At 48.1% G+C, this 20,035-nt stretch overlaps 1 protein-coding gene across 2 annotated transcripts; it reads right to left on the reverse strand.

The window, feature by feature from the left end:
• Positions 1–1,836: 1,836 nt before the first annotated feature.
• Positions 1,837–19,833, reverse strand: LOC144121053 (cationic amino acid transporter 4-like). 2 transcript variants are annotated; one of them, XM_077653976.1, is made up of 6 exons: positions 19,518–19,833; positions 16,880–17,889; positions 10,544–10,852; positions 9,270–9,620; positions 6,515–6,623; positions 1,837–4,369 (listed from the first exon to the last, which is right to left on the reverse strand). In XM_077653976.1, the coding sequence occupies exons 2-6, from the start codon at positions 17,816–17,818 to the stop codon at positions 4,140–4,142; spliced, it is 1,938 nt and encodes a 645-aa protein (XP_077510102.1). In that variant the 5' UTR covers positions 17,819–17,889; positions 19,518–19,833; the 3' UTR covers positions 1,837–4,139. The 2 variants fall into 2 exon arrangements, with proteins under 2 accessions (XP_077510102.1, XP_077510103.1); XM_077653977.1 differs by lacking the exon at positions 19,518–19,833 and adding an exon at positions 18,177–18,258.
• Positions 19,834–20,035: the final 202 nt, after the last annotated feature.

The raw sequence follows: 20,035 nt of genomic DNA on the forward strand, positions 1-20,035 counted from the left end.
GCTGTTTCACACCGTGCAGTGTCTCCCCCTGATGGATCGATGCGAAAACCATCGCAACCCATACGACTTGAGCGCCATGGGCTCTGTCCGCAAGCAAGATGCCGTGAATTTCGCTCAACAGCTCCTAGATGGCGCGAATATCTCACTCTAGTTTTAACTCTAGAGGTGGGCGCCGTGTTGGTTTTGAACGGCGGCGGCGTGGCGGTCGTTTCTAGTCGTCGTCGTCGGCGGCGGCGCAAGGCCATTTTTCGACGGCGGTGGCGGCGCCGGCGGCGTGGAAAGCTTAACTACAAATTTAAAACGTTATTTCGCTACAGCCTTCTTTGCTAAACTAGTTGAAATTTTAGGGCTTTTCGTACTAAGGGCTCAGAACACAGAATACAGAGGGCTTTAAGTCTGAGATAAATGCAAAATGTTCTGTAAACCTTTTGTGTTTTAGGCGCCACGTTTAAAAAAAGTTAGGCGCATATCACAAGCGCGTATGTTGATTGTGTTTATATATTTCTTGCTCACGAACGTGCAGTACCTTTCTTGTTTTCTGCGTCGTAGTCGCGACTGTTTTCTTTTTTGCTATCCTTCGGTAATACAGGTATATTTCCCTTGCGCGGAGTCAGTGAATTCGTCCAGAATTGTTAAGCCGGCACCGACGCACGTGACACTCGATATGTTAATCGTACTTCCACTTGTTCTAAATGAGATTGTGTTTATACATCGTTCTTTACGCAAAAATACACACACCTCTTTTATGACCGACTTTTGCTTGGTTCAGCCCTTTACCTGTCAACCAATCAGTAGATGTTACAACACAAACATTTCCGTCTAGACAGTTTGTGAAATCACTTGTTCTAAATATTAATCACCATTTGTTTAAAGTAACTGTTCTTATAAGGGCCTCTTACCAAAAAAAAACCTTTTTTTTTTTGCAGCAGGTGAACATTTTTCTAGCTCAGATATGTTACGACGCGTTGATGCCGTTTTGGGAAAAATCGCTGATTCCACCCGCACCCACAGTGCCTGCGACCCTCAAGTCTTGATTCCGAAGTTCCGAAACCGTTGTTTCATTTCGTTGCGCCATGCTGCGCTTTTGAAGAAGTTTCGGAATACCACTAATGTCACGTTGCGTTATCTGGTGACGATACGCATGCGTAGACGCGCGGAGGGCAGGGTTGCTTTTGTTTGTTTTTGTGCTGATTCATTGCACGACACTTGACATGATGACTCCTTGACATGAATATATGCCTCAGACAGGGAAAATAATTAACCAAGACAAAAGCGAATCTCAAGCGCAGCTAGATTTTGGGTAAAAAATATATTCATATGTAGAGGGCGCGCCGATCGCGCCGAGTGAAAACGTCGGCGGCGGCGGCGACTCAGCGCGGGCAGTCGGCGGCGGCACGCCAATGCCTCGGCGCACACCTCTATTTAACTCGCATATCGTTACTCTTCCGTTAGAGTGCAGCATAGAGTACAATAATAATAATAATAATAATAATAATAATAATAATAATAATAATAATAATAATAATAATATTAATAATAATAATGGGTTTTTGCGGAAAGGAAATGGCGCAGTATCTGTCTCATATATCGTTGGACACCTGAACCGCGCCGTAAGGGAAGGGATAAAGGAGGGAGTCAAAGAAGAAAGGAAGAAAGAGGTGCCGTAGTGGAGGGCTCCGGAATAATTTCGACCACCTGGGGATCTTTAACGTGCACTGACATCGCACAGCACACGGGCGCCTTCGCGTTTTGCCTCTGTAAAAACGCAGCCTCCGCGGTCGGGTTCGAACCCGGGAACTCCCGTTACTTTAAGTTTTTTTTCTTTCCTTTCTTTTTGCTCTTTTGCTTCTTCGCATTCAAGCACTATAAAATAATTCATACCGCTCTGGCAGGAGATTGTAGTAGATGGGAAATACGATGTGAAATAACCAGACGGTTAAAAAACAAAACCAACGTTCACTGCGGTTCACAACCAAAGAAACTTTGCTACTGTCATGTGGCAGCATCCGTTTAAGCCGCCACGCGCGCCAAATTTGAACGGTTAGGCCACATTCATTCACCACGGCAATACCTACACGACAAATACACGTGGCTTGTTTGGTTATTTTGGTCATTACTTACCGCAGTGGCTTGCCTAGCCAACAAATGCTGCCACGGCGACGTCGCCTCAGATTGTTCTGCGAATGAACGCTACTATTCGTCACCTACTCGAGCAGAAATGTTCTACACAGCAATTTTAGAAGAGACTTCTGTCAACCTGGTCGAGGCAAATATTATTTGGAAGGGTTATAGCCCGTCGCCGGACCCCCGGTCTATCTTACACCGTGATAGGAAGCTAAAGAGGTTGGTGGCTAAATGAAATAAAGGAGAGAGAATAAAAGTAATAGAGCTGCCGTCTGACGTTTATAGATTGAACTACATACGTGCGGCTAATTTCTAGCACCAACTGCGGCAGTAGACGTAAACGCTAATTTAGCAGTTTCTTGGTGAAGGGACGCCAACAGCTTCAGATTCGGAACAGCGTAGCGTTACTCGTAACTGTTCGCTGGCTGCCAGATTCGGAGTTGAGAGGTGTAGCGAAGCCCTAGTCGAGCTCCTTCTGAAGGGGTGAAAATGTAAGCTATCGTCATGCTCCTGAGATATGGAGCGCTGAGTATGTTGTGCTAGTGTACGAGTTGCGCTGCATAGTGCAGCTATTAACCTAGGATAAAAAGAAGAAAAAAACCCCTGGCCTGACAACTTTAGAAAAGGAGGCACACTCTGATGCATCTGAGACATCCTGTAACCAGTTTGGGCTCTTAAAGCTGAGCTGTCTGTTTAAATAAAGGAAGTTTTCGGAGTATAGTATCGGCCTGTGTGCACGAACTACTTATAGATCCTTCGGCAGATGCTTCACGTATGCATTAATTTCATCTTGTCGTTACAGTGACAAGGAGATTAGTTGACTACACGTATATAGAATGTCTCTCAGAGAACAATGTTTTTCATTGGCTCTATTTTGTGTGTCGCAGCCGACGAGGACAAAGAATACCCCCACCCGATACCAAAGATTCACTTTGTGTTTTCTCCATTTTTTTTTCACGCTTACACTTTAGGCGTCGAAGGAACTGTACAATAGTTAGACGCAGCGGCATTTCACTGGCCAGTTAAGGGATGGACGTAAGGCCACGCGCATATCGACAACGAAAAAATAAGGCTTCGATTATTTGTCGCAGTGTTCTCAAAGCGTCACTTTAATTGACACCTGATACATAACTAACTTGACTGCCTTCCCATTGTCCTGTTTCTTCTCTACCTGAAATACACTATTATTCATAGCTATGAATTTTCGTTTGAAAGAAAGGAACAGACTCTTAGCTACAGGAGCGTTAGCATTGCAAAGAGAGCAAAAACTTAGCAAGCATAAACCCAGCCGGAAATTCGAAACGAATCCTAAATATATGGTTTATTACTTACCTATACCACTGGCAGTAAACGTGCGTTTTGTAAATGTTTGTTACCCGTTTACGAACAAAGGACAGGGCACGTAGTTGCGACATAGAAATTTCGAGGATGCAGGATAGATGTCATAGAGAAGTCGTGATTTGTTTTAAATATATGGCCTGAGAATGCTAAAAGCTCAGGTCATTCCAGATGGCAAGAGGGCATTGTTTTAAAAGAATCCCTAGATATAAACAAAAAGAGGAACCGGCCTCGGTATCTAGTGGTCATTTCTTCGACATTACGCCAGGATAGCAAAGGGCTTTGGCCTTTGCTCACTGTCAGGCACCCGATGGTGTCTTACAAGGTGATTCCCGAATGATTGCGACTGCGAGTCATGGCCGCAGAGTTATGTTAATCAACTCATCGCTGTTGACGCGTCACCGAATCATTTGCTCCCTATGATTTCTGGCAATAAGTAAGTATAATGCGACGTAAAGCTGCATCCACAGACAAATCCTGGTTCACTTACTAGCGACACATCTATAGGCAGTAATGTCTTGTGGACGACAGCATAGCTGCACAACATAGATGTAGAAGGGTGACGCTCTCCGATTCAGCGCGGCTCAGCACCAAGCTTCCAACTGTTATGAATGACAATAAATACAGACGCGTGCAAAGCGACATCCAAATAAGAAAAAAACAAATGTCATGTACACCTAGGACGAGGATTTCGGAGGTGGCGAGGACGAAGAGACGAGTGGCTCCTTGTCGTCGGTGACGTCACCCGCCTCGGCCAGTCCCGTGGCCGACACTTCCTTGTCCATGGCGCCCCATTTGCGGGGCTGATCCCGAGACTCCATGGCCAGTAGCGAAGTCTGAGGAGAGATGACGCTGTCCGGGTTCAGCTTGCTGTGTTTGATGCCGTAGGTAAAGTAGACCAGGAGCCCTGCGCATCATTGAGGGCGGACGAATTTACGCACATTATCAAGCGCCGCATCAACAGCGGTGCGCCCCCTGTTATGAGTTCATTGCAAAACAGAAGACGAAACACTAAATGAAAAAAAGACGTCCAGTATCCCATGGCACACAAAAGTTCTCTTGACGGAAATGAACGAATGGTGCAAGAGTTGAAGTGCCAAATAGTGTCCAGCACGAACCTACGTTTAAACGTGTGCCTGTTCGTATTTGAAAAGGTGAGATATTAAGATCACGGTGATAGGTTCTCTTAGGAGAATTCTTAAGCTGAAAAACGAGGAACGACAAGGCGAATTCATCCGCTCAAAAAATCCATAGGAATTTAAATCGTCTCTGTGACTTGAGGCTCATAAGGTTAAATGCAAAAGAATGCGAGTGATGGCATGAGCTGAAGGTAATCAGTAAGAGGGATGAGGTGAGGAAGTTCGCTGAGATAACCCGGCCGTACGCTGCTCAGGGAACGAGTGTATAGCTGAGATTTGGTTTGGTTTTGTTTATTGGCGTTTAACGTCCCAAAGCGACTCAGGCTGCGAGGGACGCCGTATTGGGGCTCCGAAAATTTGGACCATCTGGGGTCCTTTAGCGTGCACTGACATCGCACAGTACACGCACCTCTAGAATTTCGCCTCCATCGAAGTGCGACCACCGCGGCGGGGATCGAATCCGCATCCTTCGGATCAGCATCCGAGCGCCATAACCACTGAGCCACTGCGGCGGCCGTGTTAGCGGGCATTTGTCCCGTATAATTGACTCAGCTGTGGCTCAAATAATGACGACATTTTAAGTAATAAGATAAGAAGTTGGTAAGAAATTGAAGGCAGGTCAGAAACTCCCTTTCATAAAAGGAAGAGCGCTAGGGGACCGCTTACTCCCTTTTCGCTCCCTGCTGTTTAGAGCGTAGAGCAAATCGCATAAAAGTATAAGACGGCATATGGCAACCTGAAAGGAGGTTGATACTTTTCTAGATAGCTTTTAGAAGGCTTAGCAGATCTCGTACGCGTGACAGACTGTTTACTTCAATGTGCGAATATATTCCCCAAATATTTATGCTCATGTTAAGTAAGCTTCTTGAGGGAGCAATCGCGATCACCGACATCGCAATCCAGCATAAATACTCATTCGCTCAAAATGCATGAACCCAGTCGCAGTCGTTTGGATGTTATTCCCCCGTTTTTAGTTGGGCTTCCTGCGCGAAAATAAACATTGCCTAGTTGCGCTTCGTTAGGCCTTTATCCACATCTCTTCCTGCTTTCCTATCTAACTCCCACAACAACAACCCGCACTTTCCGCCGGCATACATGAATGATGAGATCTCGGATGAGCCCCAAGTCCTAACATATACTCCCTGCCGCCACCCACCAACCATTGCCGAGCAGCTTCGCACTGCCATGACATGCATAAGGCTCATAAATATGGGAACATGTCGCATGGGACTAGTTCCGTTCAGTGTGTCGAAAGCCACGCAATAATAGGCAAAGTAGTTGCACTACAGTACGTCTACGCCAGACAATGCAGCCACGCTGGAGAAAGCAGTTCAAGGCATCGCTTGTTTATTTACTCATTACTGCGATTGATGTGCTGCTAACTACTTACCTATGTACGTTACCCCCCTTGAATAAATGGTGAGATTCACACGAAAACTCGAGCAAACACTAACCATAGATGCTAGTGCATCTGTGGCTAAGGGAGGGTATAGGCCGCGAAGTTGCGGCTGCCGTTTTGATGCAGGCAACTGCCGAGGCAAAATGCAAAGACGAAAGCGCAGTTGGCAAGCAGACCTGGAACTAACACACAGCTGCTATTGGAGCAGGCGAACAAGCGACGCTTCCGCGTTCCATGGGACAAACAGCGGTGGCTGGCACCAACTCCTCCTGATTGCTTTTTGTGCGAGCCGTAATACGTCACGCACCAGCGACTTCCTCGCTGCATATTGCGCTCCGCTCAGTATAGTCATGTGATAGTGAGGTTATGGCGTATATTTACGGACATAGCCTGCGTGAGGCGGCGAAGGGCGAGGGGTAAAATTCAATTAGATAAAATTGAGCGGATGATTTTGTCCGCGTTGAGTATGATCTGGTGATTCAATTTGTTATATAGCATCTAAGGTCGAACTTACCAACAGCCACCCATATAAGCAGCCTAGCCCACGTAAGTGGTTGCAACGTCGTCATCAAGGTGGCGTTGATGATGATGCTTAATGTGGGCAGTAGCGGCACCAGTGGCATCTGAAAATGAATGCAAGTCACGCGCATAGATCAGTGAATGCATGGACAAATGAAAAGAATGGCTTCATGTATACAGTGAAGAAGAGAGTGTGGAGAGTACTCAAAGCAGCCCACCTTGATGACGGGTCCATCAGACAAAGTCACCGGAGGGAGTTTCGTTAGAAGCAATATATCTGGTTATACATCATATTTCTCTACAACTTCACTGATAATGTCGTTGCTGCCGTAGCTTTTTACAGCAGAAAAAAAAACTTTGTCGCTCTTCTCGTTCATGCTGAGTAAATTAAAGGGAAGCAAAATCATAATCATTAGTAGTTCTTCCGCTTAGATCTGCAAGCGGTGTTATGCTCGTGAGTCGTGTTCAAGAATGTAGCGAGTACATTATAACAGAAACTGTGTCACTCCTGATGTTTATCTTATTACCTCTGTCGTGGCTCCTTCCGGTTACTTTTGATAAGTAACAACTTTGTCAAAGCTTGCAATCTACGTTGCATACGTCTGCATATATTTTTGAAACGTAGGCAGATATGTCTATATAGCGCCCCTGGGGCGCCGAAATTGACAACAGTCATACTTAGTCAAGAGTCACTACCTTGAGTTAGCAAAATTTAAGGCCACTTCGAAAGCTCCTATGCTGGAGCCGAACACAACTCCGATCTGGCACCTAGAGCTTTAAGTGCTGTAGGCAAGCATTGTACGAAGCCTCAACCCTGCCCTTTTCAAATGAGAATGATCACCATTTTTTTAGTTTTTGTTCAAGTGTTGTCAATTTCCTAGAACCTTTACCACAACAGCTGTATGAGTAACTTAAATTTCCTGTTCATAAACCGCAACTGTTTCTTGGATGAAAGCGAAACAGATTTCAGTCCGACAGAACTACTTCACGAGGCCTAACCGGCTCACCGAGTTTGTGTAAAGCTTGGCCTTGATGGTGACCTTGGACCAACCATAAATAAATAAAATAAATACTGCCGCGACTGGGATTCAAACCCGTGGCGCGGCGTACAGAAAAGCTGCACTGGCCACTGCCCGAGAGCACTATGCTATCGCCGCAGGCAATCACGCTTCGTGTTAAAGCTGCTACACACTCTCGCGCAGTGCATTGCACATCATCGTCTTCATCAACTAATACCACTATCGTAATGGTATCTTTATTTGAAGCCAGCCAGCCAGCCAGCCAACCAACCACTATCGAACTAATATACACACTCTCGCGCTGTACATTTCACATCGTCGTCTTCATCGACTAGTACATTTAATATCGTCGCCAGATGTGCCGACGACCCAGCAAAGGAGAACCATGAGCCAACCAGGCTAAATACATGCTTTCGCGCCCCTCCTCGGTTTACCTACGTTAAAACAATACCGCTTCTTTCTTTACAGTGCAAGCGGCTATCGATGGGGACTGTCTGAAAGATGGAAACAGCGGCGGGGGAAACCCGGCCTTTGACAAAGATACGTACAGCAGACTGCGAATCGCTAATAATAGTAGTACATGATACGAAAGCTATGACCATGGCAATCGCGCATTCCTGTGACTATTCCGGGGAGCGAGTATGACGTTCCTACTGTGCTGTGCTGTCAGGTGTACTTTGACTAACTCATCTAGCGTAATGGGAAATACCAACACGAGGAGACGTTCCGTTGGCGTTCGGATATGGAGACCTAGGGCTGCTTTGTAGAACCCCCGCACGCACTGCACACGCTCCGGGAAGCAGGGCCGCACATGACGCTGCTCGATGTCGCGCCCACCGAGCAGGTCCGTTGGCTGACTCCCACGTGGCATTTCCCGGGAAGGACAGGCTGGTCACGTACCACGCCACCACAATGTATTGCCGACTCGAACAACTCCGGTTTCCACCGGGCGGTTAAGCCTCTTACAAAATCTTACACGGTCATGTGACGACAGCTTCAACGCTGTCTCTCCCTACGCCAGACAAGTTCGCAGCCATGTTGCCCTGGATCTCCGACTGCACCCTGTGCGGTGAACGCTCAGATGAAGCCCACATACAACGGGCTTTTACCGCTGCTCTCCCTAAACTATAGCTGTAACTCAGCACACTTTTGAGCAGTGGGATGTCGCGCAGTTCAGCTCGGACATGGCTGTCCAACGCCGGGACCTCGATCGAGCCACCGAGGTCATCACGAAGCACGTAGCGTCGCCCTCAAGTCCCCTTTTTGTTTTTTGGAAATAATGAAGTTTTTCCTCCTCCGTACAGTGCCACCTGTATTAGTTTAGTTTCCCTGGTATCACGTTGTCGGTATCATCGTTCCGCCTGCACGCCTGATTCCGTATGCAGAAAGAGAGACTATGCACATGTCTACAAAGGTGCTGAGTCGGTGGCTAGACCATTTAACCCTGGTCTCTATCGTCCTGCAAAAGGCAACAGGATTCTAACCGGGGGCTCTTACCCGGACCGGGGATTTAGAGTATAAGTACTTCCCCTCAGCCACGAATCCTGCAATAATTCTTCGGGTGTGTGTCTATTCGTATTCTATCAATGGCAGTTCATGGGTAATGGTAAAGGACTGCAGTTTGCGGGACATCTGCGTGGCGTCATCACTGCGTTATTCACTTCGAAAAACCGCTATAGCTCTGATCCCTCGTAGTACCCTGAGGGTAAGCGGCTCCAATTTACCGTTTACCTTATAGTGCAGCAACGTGGTCGACTGCTGATGCATGAGGATGATCACGAAGCAGAAGAGCGCCACAAGGGATAGCAACACCACGAGAAGGATAGCCCAGACGCTTCCGCTGGAAATCGGCCCCATGAGCAACTGCGTCAGGAAGCTCAGCAGGAAGACGTCCAGGGTGAGTGTCGTGATGCAGTACGAGACCACGATCCCCGGCGGCTGGTTGAACGGGTAGAGCCGGTGCAAGAAGGCGAACGTGGCCCGCAGCCGACCGGCCACGTCCCCAGCACCGTCGAAGACGCCTTCGTCTTCGGGCATGCACGAAGGCTTGGTCATGTCGGGAGGTTCCTGGATGTCTTCACCCTGCGCGAATTTTCAGCCGCGAAAATTTTTGTCAGATGTTGAAAACTCAATAGGTACCTCGAGAAAGATGCAGAAGAAAGACAGACATATTTCCGGTCGGCTGCCCTGCGCTGCGAGAGAGGGAAATAACGGGACAAAATGTGGGGAGAAGGAATAACCCAACAAACTGCGTGGACCTCGATGCAGGTAAATAGCCTATAAATAGGCACTGAGGAGCCATGACCTTAGCTACTCCATCAACCGTCGGGTTGTCTTATGAGGGATGAATCGACGATGGTCAAGAAAGGTTTGATATCGGGATGCGACGGAAACTAACGAGTCTATTATCACTGCAGAATAACTATGCGGAGTCTGTTTTTTTCATAAAACAAGTAAGCCAAAGATTTTCGCCTAGCAAAGCAATACATTTTCTAGATCAGAACTCAGCCTTCGCAGTTAGTTGGCATTGGTAGAGCAGCAACTTTACTTTTTTGCTGCCAAGAGAGCCTACTGACCGGGGATTGTTTACACGCGCCACGAAATTTTTTAGTTTGTGCCTTCACTGACAGCTGAATCTGAAGGATATCAACCTGCTTCCTTGGGGAAATTTGTCTGCCGAAGGTAGAATGAAATGAGCACGAGATTAACTTCACTTATAAGCCAGTCACCGTCATCATGAAGAGAGAGCCAGGTATACAAGCGTCTATTGTCCACACGGTTAGACAGGATACTGAATGGACGTTTTCGTCAGCGTGAGCAGCTTGATATCGGCGATAACGAGTCACTTGGTAAGCGACCAGTCTGCAGAGCCGCTTCACATGCTTCCGTTTGATTCTAATGAGAAACTCTAGGTGCACGTAAGAAGACACGACCGCTTTGCCAGCATGCATGCTTACCACAAGCAAGTACCTTAAATGAGCACGAGAGAACCGTGGCTGTCTCACCATGAGCCTGGAGACAGGCATGTACCGCACGATGATGAGCGAGGCGCTGACCACGAGGTAGGCGAGCAGCGTACCGATGGACATCATCTCGACCAGGGTGTGGATGTCCAGAAAGACGGCCAGGAAGGCGGACAGCACCGAGAAGGAGTACATGGCCGTGAGCGGCAGCTGCGTGCGCTGGTGCACGCGCGAGAACCAGGCGAACAGGAGACCGTCCTCGGCCATGGCGTACACGATGCGCGTGAGCGCGTACACGTTGCCCATCAGCACCGTCACCATGCCGCACACGGCGCCGATGATCACGATCACCTGGGAGATGGGGAGAGGGGGAGGGGAGAATAATAATAATAATTGGTTTTTGGGGACAGGAAATGGCGCAGTATCTGTCTCATATATCGTTGGACACCTGAACCGCGCCGCACGGGAAGGGATAAAGGAGGGAGTGAAAGAAGAAAGGAAGAAAGAGGTGCCCGTAGTGGAGGGCTCCGGAATAATTTCGACCACCTGGGGATCTTTAACGTGCACTGACATCGCACAGCACACGGGAGCCTTAGCGTTTTGCCTCCATAAAAACGCAGCCGCCGCGGTCGGGTTCGAACCCGGGAACTACGGATCAGTAGTCGAGCGCCCTAACCACTGAGCCACCGCGGCGGGTAATGGGAGGGGAGAGGAAAGCGGGAAAATCCTTCTTACAGTTTGTTTGCGTCTCCTACTGAAGCCCTTAGTGCCTCTTGCTGAGAGGAGTCGTTTAATTAGTGCCTTAGGTGGTGGTGCACAGTTCCTTCTCCTATAATACCTTACAGTGATAGCTGTATGATGGACATTTTTCCGGCATTAATGATAGAAGTGGTGTGTATGGTTTATGTCCAAAAGCTGCACCTCGGGACAATGAAGGGCTCAGAAATATTGTCGACCACCGGAACTTCTTTAGCGTGCAGCGATGTTGCGCAGCATACGTGCGTGTTTTCAGTTCGCCTCCAGCGGAATGCAGCCTCCACGGCCTGGAAACCATCCTTGCGACCTTGGGAGCAGCGGCTGAACGCATTAGCCACTGAGCAATCCCTGCGGACCTCGGCGTAAATGACTTCGCCAAAGTGTAGCATATCATAAACAAAAATTGCTGCGTTCACTGGCTGCCCGACAATAACGTTGTCTAGGTGAAAGCTCTCCAAGCCGAGGTCAGAGCTCTAAGCCTCAATTTAGAGCACGAGCATTGAGTGGAGTAAAAGCATCAAAGCAATTATCGAGGGCAAATCCAACTGCTTTCGCGTGAAATGATCTAGAAATGCAATTCAGCGCCGAACTTTTTTCACATTAGCGCAAAAAGAAGCATGACAGGACGGGCACTATAATAAGTTGAGGGGCAGGTTGCTGATGCATTTTTTTCTATAAATTTATTTCAGCGCTGTAACCTTTTCACACGAGCACAAAGACAAGCATGACAGCGCCTGTCCTGTCATGCCTGCCTGTGTGGTCGCGTGAAAAAAAAAATGTAGCGCTGAATAACTTTTATAGAAAAAATGCACCAGCAACTAGCCCTGCAATGTGTTGCCCAAGGTCCCGTATATCTTTTCTTGAAGGGCTTCAAATGGGCCCAGTTGGTTTGTAATCTTCGACATTGTTATTGCGCTGCTCATGGTTTACACAGACAAGAACGACACATAAAGAGAGGGCGTATGCTTTTTTGCTCGCACAGCCATTATATACTAGTCAATGCTTACACATGCATAATTAGCTGCGGAATTCTCCCCTGCCCCTGCGGACACTGTAGGGGAGTGCCGACAATATTCAAAAATAAATGGTTTTGAGCCGAAATTCAGCCCTGCGGAGCATGCACCTTGTGCAGACCGTAGACAGGAAATCACGGTATGCCCCGTGGTCACTTATCTGGGGTTATTAAACGGTGGCGGCTCCCACCATCTGGAAATCCAGTTATTGGCTTCTCCATTTTCTTCGTGTTTTGAGCAGCAATGAGCAGAGGTGGGCAACCTCATGAGGTTTCGACCTAATGAGGTCGACTTCAACCTCAAAATTACTTCAACCTCACGTCGTGAGGTGAGGTTGAGGTGAGGTTGGCGACGGCTCGAAATTTTGTGAGTGGGGTCAGCAAACCAGACCTCAACCTCACGCGTGAGTTTGAGGTTAGTGAGGTCGTCATTCAGTGAGGTCGAAATTTTGAGGTCGAGACTTTCTGCAGTTGCCCCGTCTTACTCCCACGAGTACCGCTTCCGAAGCGGAGTTGCAGCGCATCACCGCAGTGTTCATGCAATGACGCGTTGTGTTCGGTTTCCCCTGTTTGGACAACCAGATGCCACAGTTCCCTCTTAGCTTCCGGTGCCGCGCCGTAATGTCCGTTCAGAACGTGCCTACAGGACGACGCACCTCTCTGGTATTCCTGGAAGGAGTGTTACTGTCACAGCACGCCACTCTCCCTCCCCATTGCCCCGCTGGCATAGCACCCGGCTGCCTGCCGGTCGGCTCAAACTCCCGGGAGCGCGCAAAGCACGTAACTCCCGTTGACCCGCGGTAGCTTTGTTTGATGCCGCAAACGAATCAGTTCAGTCCAACAAGCACGCAATAAATTCGTCATAGCGCTGATTACCCCAAGCAAGACTGCTTCGTGTTCATGCTCGTTGTCGGCGCTGACGTCATGGCTCTTGCCTTGCAGTCGAATAAAGGGGATCCCGTGTACATTACAAGCTGACTTAACAGAAACTGAAGTAGTCGGCACAGGCGAGAGAATGTGATTGAGGTGGTTCCTAACAAAGACACATGCGGATTCGACGAAAAGAGAACGAAGCCAGAAAAACCTGTATAACACCGTCTAAGCTTTTGATCGGTGACTTCCCCTTTCGAATCTCACACTTATTCTGTATATTACCGTTCCGTAACGCAAGCAGATGCAAATATAATTTCATAATTTCACTTTTTTATCCTTGCGAATAACCTCTCATTGGACTCCGGTTCCTTGCTCCTTCTCGGAAACTCGCTTATTATCCCGTAACACCGCACAGCATAGCGGTGTTGCAGCGGCGAAAAAATGCAAAACTATAATGGTTATGTGGTAGCGGATTCCTTTTCCTTTTTTTAATGAAGATGTGTGAATGGAAATGATTACATGCTCGCGCTGTGCTGCTGAGTCGCTGTTTCAAACCTTCTAATATGACCTTTAATGGTCCACGCTGTCGTTAGCTTCTGTTTTTAGTGTGCGATTTTTGTTTGTATGTTTCTAATCATTATCCTTTTTTTCTTTTCTCGTATGGGATCAGTTAGGTTGGCGGCCTGTCTTGCAGACGACCAGGCACTGCACGTTATCTTTCCTTTAACTATTTTGCAGAGACCCATCGTTCACCTTAAACGGCCTTCGCAGAATGCTAGGGTGGTGCTGTGGGTAAAAAATGTCGAGGATGCTGGCGTACCATTGATTAGTTCAGTTTTGAAGGAAAACAAGTCATTGACACAACAGCTTGTCTCAAACTGGTTGACGAAATGGTACCCAGAATTCTGTTGAGGCGTATGAGTACTTAGGCGGTTCTTTTTTTCCCCGGGGTGGGCGGGGGGGGGGGGGGGGGGGGGGGGGGTTCGCTGCGGGGAAATTTGAGTGGAGAGCCATGGTGCTCTTGACCGAGAGAGCGGTTCACGCTGCCCACTCTAGTTCAGTTATTTTGACCTGTGTGATTTTAATAGTTGGAACAGTGTTCCAAGACGTAATCTTACCCTTTCTTTTAAAATGCCGCGGGTACACCGAGTCATCGGAGAATTCCCAGGATATCGAAACCATTACCATCGCCACCTGGAGGGAAGTGGCAGAAACGGGCGAGTGTCTTGACCACCCAGGAACATCAATATCATCATTCTTAATTATTGGCTGCAGATATTCCTATTTTCCCGCACAATAATTCTCTTCGGTTGCTGGGTAATTTAAAATATTTATTCAATATTCTGGAAACTTTTAATTTGGTAACGCTCTATCGGACTTCCCCGAGCTCATGAGGGTACACTGTTAGCATCATCATCATCATCGCCATGATCTCGAGAGTCAAAGGCATGTGTCATTGCATGATCTTTACAGTATGTCATACATGAGAACTGGAGCGTTTACCTGCTGGACAATCCGAATGTCATTAATGTGGACCGGGTTGTGGGCACTCTTTGTAATGCGTCATGCGCGCATGTGTAGTAATGTGGGATCTATATGGATCTTGAAATGGGGGTGGAAGAGGGCTGGGTGGGGACCTGGTATGACGAGAAAATACATCGTTGTCACGTGAGTAGGTGTGATGTCATATTACAGTGTCGTCACGTGAGTAGGTTTGATGGCACATTACATCGCTGTCACGTGACCTGGTATGACGACATACTCACATGTCGTAATCACTAATTATACTAATTAGTCTTAGCGTTACCTAATTATAATAATTAGTATTAATTAATTATGCGACGTCATCATCTCCGTCGCGTGAATCGTCGGCTCGTGACGTCGCATGGCGCTGTTTCTTGCGGACACTTTTTTGCGGATATGACCTTGAAATTGAGCGATCTAATGCTATCGCATTAACAAAAGAAGCCGCTCGCTTCTACATAGACATAAACACAACGTGCCTTTGTTGGTGTACTACAGTCACAGCTTGTTAAGTGTTTTCGAAGGCAACATACCGAGGACTGAAAAGAGCATTCTCGCTATGCCGGATACAGCTAGAAAATCGAAATATACTGATATGCGTCTCCATAAGCGTCGCATTGGAAAGTACATTTACAACCAGTTTCTTTATATTCGGTAACTATTCTCAAGCCTGAAAAGAGTATCGTGAATACCTCCCCTTCCTCCCAATTTCTGGTAGGTGGTGTAGAAGGGCTGTGCTTGTCAATTGCCGGTTCGTGCGCGAATAAGCGAGAGGATTCTATTACGAACAAGCACACACGAAGCAGGTTGCCAAATATTGACACATATAAAGTACTCAACGACGTACTGGTAGTAACCGCGTATGGGACACCCCTGCCCGCAGTCCATATACTCTCTGAGGGTTCATCCCAAATTATAAGCTTCTCGTATTGCGTGCACATCAATAGTGTCTGTACCCACCTTATTAAATAATACCATAATCATTTTGGCTTTCCTGTCTCACAGGATTCTCAGAAATTTTTTTAACTAAAAACTTCTTAATCGCTTTATGTTTTGTTTTTCGTTTGTTTTCTGAGGTCGAGCAGCCGACCTCAACCGCCCAATTTGAGGTTTAGGTGAGGTTGAGTGAGGTCAACAGTGGCCTCCGGAAAAGAGAGGTGAGGGCATCTAAGGAGACCTCCACTTCAACTGATGAGGTTGAGGCTGAGTGAGGTCGGCAAATTCTTTTCGAGGTTGAGGTGAGGTACAGATTTTTGAGGCCAAATGTACACCTCTGGCAGTGAGTGACTTGAAAGCCACAGGGGCCATGGCAGTCTGGTGAGCTTCTAGTTTTGGGCAACCCGGGCGCCAGGTTTTGATGAGTGGGATTTATTGGGAGTTTCGTGAGTGCTAAAATTAAAGACCACTTGTCTATAGGTGCAACTGCGTCATATGGAGCATATGGGTATAGGGGTGGAAGACATCGGCAATGCGTCTTATGTTGTTCCAACTGTGGCGCGTATCACTTTCGACATCCCCGCGTTCGACACGTTACTGGGATCCTTACCCTAGCTTGATTACAAAACATGCACATTAGTTTAATGAGGAGATAAAGATAACAGGATATACCTCGCTAATCTTTGGTATAGTCCACCCACAGTCTTAGTAATATTGCTGAGAAGGCACCCTTGGTTTGACTAGGTGTAGTGCACTTGTTTTGCAGTACAAATGTGCATCTTATAATGCATCTTACGATTTTGTTGGGGGGGGGGGGGGGGAACAGTCGCAGAGCAAGGGCTCTCAATAATATTGCTGAGGCAGAGTGTGACAAAACAAGATGTACTGCTGATCAACGGGGGAGACTTTGTCACGATGACGAGCCTGCATACACTGTCACTCCAAGACTGTCGGTAGCCGATAAGAAAGCGATAAAGCGAGAAATGTCACTGTTTATTTATCATAAGCACAACTACGTGACATATTGAAAGTTTCCAGAGCAGAACAAAAGCGGGGAAGAACTGCCATTCGTCTCTGCCCGAAACGCGCAATTATAAAACACTCCTTTATTGTCGACTGCGAGTAAGTTTAGAGAAGATCACATACGGAGGAGCTTCGATGTAATAATCGACTGACCAAAGGGTTCTTCCCATTACGTGCACTCTGTATCTAAACTCCTTGTAGAGCCACATTGCAATAGCACCATAGAATGTTTGGAATAAATGTAAATCGCTTACCTTTGCCCACGTGGCACCATTGGCAGCCAGAGCGTCCGGGAGACCAGACTCACTCGTTATGTCTGTATAGTTCACCATGAGCGTCAACACCGCCGAGATTGAGATGTAGATGACAGTTACGATGCTCATCGAGATGAACGTCGCGAGAGGCAGTGATCTCTGCGGGTCGCTGGCCTCCTCTCCAGACGTGGCGATGGAGTCGAACCCAATGTACGCGTAGAAGCAGGACGCTGAGGCAGCCAGCACCCCGTGCCAGCCGTAAGGCATGAATCCTCCCGTAGCCGGATTGGTCCAGTTCTCGGTCTTGGCGAAGTACGATCCCACGCCTATGATGAGCAGGGCGATGCCGATGTTCACGATCGAGAAGATGTTGTTGATGTGCGACGAAGCACGGACGCCCAGGGACATGACGATCACGAAGACCACGATGAAGACGAATGCGAACAGGTCCGGTTCCTCCGAGAAGAACGTCGCATGTATCTTGCCCACGTGATCCGCCATCCACGTCCTGATGACGTTGCCTAGCAGCGAGTCCACGTAGGCACTGCAGGCCCTCGCCACGGCGGCTAGTCCGATGACGTTCTCCAGGACCACGTTCCAGCCGACCAGGAACGCCCAGAACTCGCCGACGGCCAGGTACGTGTACGAGTAGGCGGAGCCGGCCTTGGGAAAACGAACGCCGAACTCGGCGTAGCTGAAGGCGGCCAGCAGGGATGCCACGCCGCTGATGAGGAAGGACAGGACCACGGCGGGACCGGCCACTGATTTGGCCACGGTGGCTGTGAGGACGTAGATGCCGGAGCCCATCATGTGGCCGATGCCGAGGAGGGTGATGTCGAAGGTGGACAGGCATCGTTTCAGGGACGTCTCGAGCAGGTCAGTGCCCAACGGTTTGGTTCTCCGGAGCTTGCGGAGGAAAGCCTTGAAGCCCGGTTCCATGTTGGCGAGAAATGTATCGGGAGACTAGGCACGAGTACAGACGTTTCCGGTCAACTCCTGAGTGCGACAATCTGGAAGAGTGAGGAAAGGGCTTCAGCACTGTGCAACTGCAGAATCTTGCCACTCGTTGATCAGCTAGCACACGAGAGTCACTGTTATCCCACTGTTTTTCGAAACCCTTGCAACGAAATTCAGTCAACATAGGACATAACAGTTTATAGCTCATATGTAAACCGAAATATTCCTTATATGTCCCGGAAACCGTTATATCGTTCGAGAACAATAATTAGCGTAGGATATAGCAGCAAGCTTAACATCTTTAGCGTAGGAGGTCAGTAAGGAGGCTGCAAAAACTCACGGATCTTTTTAAGATTCCAGGCACTTGCAAACCGAGCGAGTAGAGCGCAAACAGCATACTTTCGTGAGAAACGTTCAGCAGCACTTCACATGCTGTCGAAATCGGATAGGAGGAAATGACGCCAGTTGGCTGTCGTGGCGTTGACTAATGTCGTATTGTGTGCTCGATAAATTCCAGCATTTTGTTTTGTTCCACACACGTCGGTGCGAATTCCGTCGCCAGCCTTTTCCACGACCTAATGTTTAACAAATGGTGCTGTTTTATACCGAAAGGCAGACAAGGGTGATGACGGTCACATGGTCTTCCAAGAATGTGCTCAATAAAATAAAATGTAAAGCTCTGTTTTCAAGAGCATTCGTTGTGCCGATGCTTACCCTAAGATTTAAAGCAATTGAAAACAATTGCTTTCTTCGATAGAGGGTTGCTCATGTACGTATAAGGAAATGCCACTTTCATCTGTCTACATTACCATCCTCAAGCTTTTTGCTGCTTGGTAGGTGAACGCTTTTGGTCTCTGCGAATGTAAATTAGAGGATATAAAATCACCTGCAATCGCACATTATCTTTACCAATACTTTTCAAGAAGTGTCCTGTGTTGTTTTTTGATGGCGGTGACTGCAAAAAAAAAACGCTATCAGATTTACACAAAAGTACACAACTGTCTAGAACTGGAAGTAAATATTGCATTCCTGAATATAAGGAAGTAATTGTGCATTCATTACAGCCGGTGTACAAATGTCGGAAAACACACAACGTCCATTGACATATGGCGTTCACCTGCACCGTGTGGTATTTCAGTACGTTTTCTTGTATGTTCTCAGTAAAGTAGTTCTTGCGTGCTTCATGCAATAATACCAAGTTATTTGCACATAGCTCCAGATCCTTTGCAACAAGTATCAAAGTTCGCACGCATCCCACAGCGAACAGCAGCCGAAGGCGCGGCGTTCAAAGCAACCATATGTGCTTCGCTGCAAGAACACTGAAAGACCTCGCTCTATAGCTACTACGGCAATGCGTATTTGCACTGCTTAATATCGTCGTTCGTAAAAACAAATTCCTCCCACAGCCGACGTATACAATCTACCCGAAATCGACGCGGCGAAACTACAGCGACCGACGAAATGCAACAAAGGCTTTCCATGCGGAACCATATGTGCAGATGCCGGAACTCCAACGCGCAGCTGGCAAAAGCAGCTGACAGTCGTTAATTAAGAGATACAAGAGCGCAAACAAACAGGGGACTATTTGTGCAAACTACACGGTCTTTTTCTATTATCGGGCACTCGCCCACGTCCTGTTCAATTGCTAATGCCTGCGATCCATCGACTAAGAGGAGCTCACCTCTCCTTCCACCGCGGAGGATTCGTGCAGTCAGTGTCGCTGCGGGGGATCTCCTGCCGGCGTCGTCAACATGTTGTTCCACGGCCCGACCGACAGCCCTCGTGCAAATGGGCTTATGACCCGCTGCTGGATGGTCAGTGAGAAGCAGTGTGTGCGCGTGTGTACGTTGCACGCAATGGCCGCTCCCCCTTGGACGAGCGAATCACATGCGGGGCGTCTCGCGTGGGCGCAGCCGATAGAGGCGGCCTGGGTCTGTTCGTCAGGGTCCCCCTCGCGCGATCAATAAACTCCGCCGGCGAAGCACGCTGCCTGAACCCCGGGCTGGCTCACAGTGCGCGTGCGCCATGAGTCAGAGCCGCCGCAGGGGCAGCAGCAGAAGGAGGAGCGGGGTTTTTGTTTGCCTGTCTGGACCGGGAGTGTCTGTCTCGAGCGGCGCCTGGCTGTGCACGCTCGCTGACACGTGTCCTGGCCTCCAGCACTCAAGGTTTCCCTCCCTCCCTTCTAGACCACGACCATGC

Source organism: Amblyomma americanum, chromosome 2, assembly GCF_052857255.1.
Source record: "Amblyomma americanum isolate KBUSLIRL-KWMA chromosome 2, ASM5285725v1, whole genome shotgun sequence".
In the NCBI taxonomy this organism is placed as follows: domain Eukaryota; kingdom Metazoa; phylum Arthropoda; class Arachnida; order Ixodida; family Ixodidae; genus Amblyomma; species Amblyomma americanum.

Bases quoted from the DNA above. Each gene is read 5' to 3' on its own strand.
- LOC144121053 (XM_077653976.1), bottom strand. From the start codon at position 17,818: ATGGAACCGGGCTTCAAGGCTTTCCTCCGCAAGCTCCGGAGAACCAAA. The intron at 10,853-16,879 runs GTAAGCGATTTA...CCCATCTCCCAG, and splicing joins ATGGTGCCACGTGGGCAAAG to GTGATCGTGATCATCGGCGC. The intron at 9,621-10,543 runs GTGAGACAGCCA...AAATTCGCGCAG, and splicing joins TGCCTGTCTCCAGGCTCATG to GGTGAAGACATCCAGGAACC.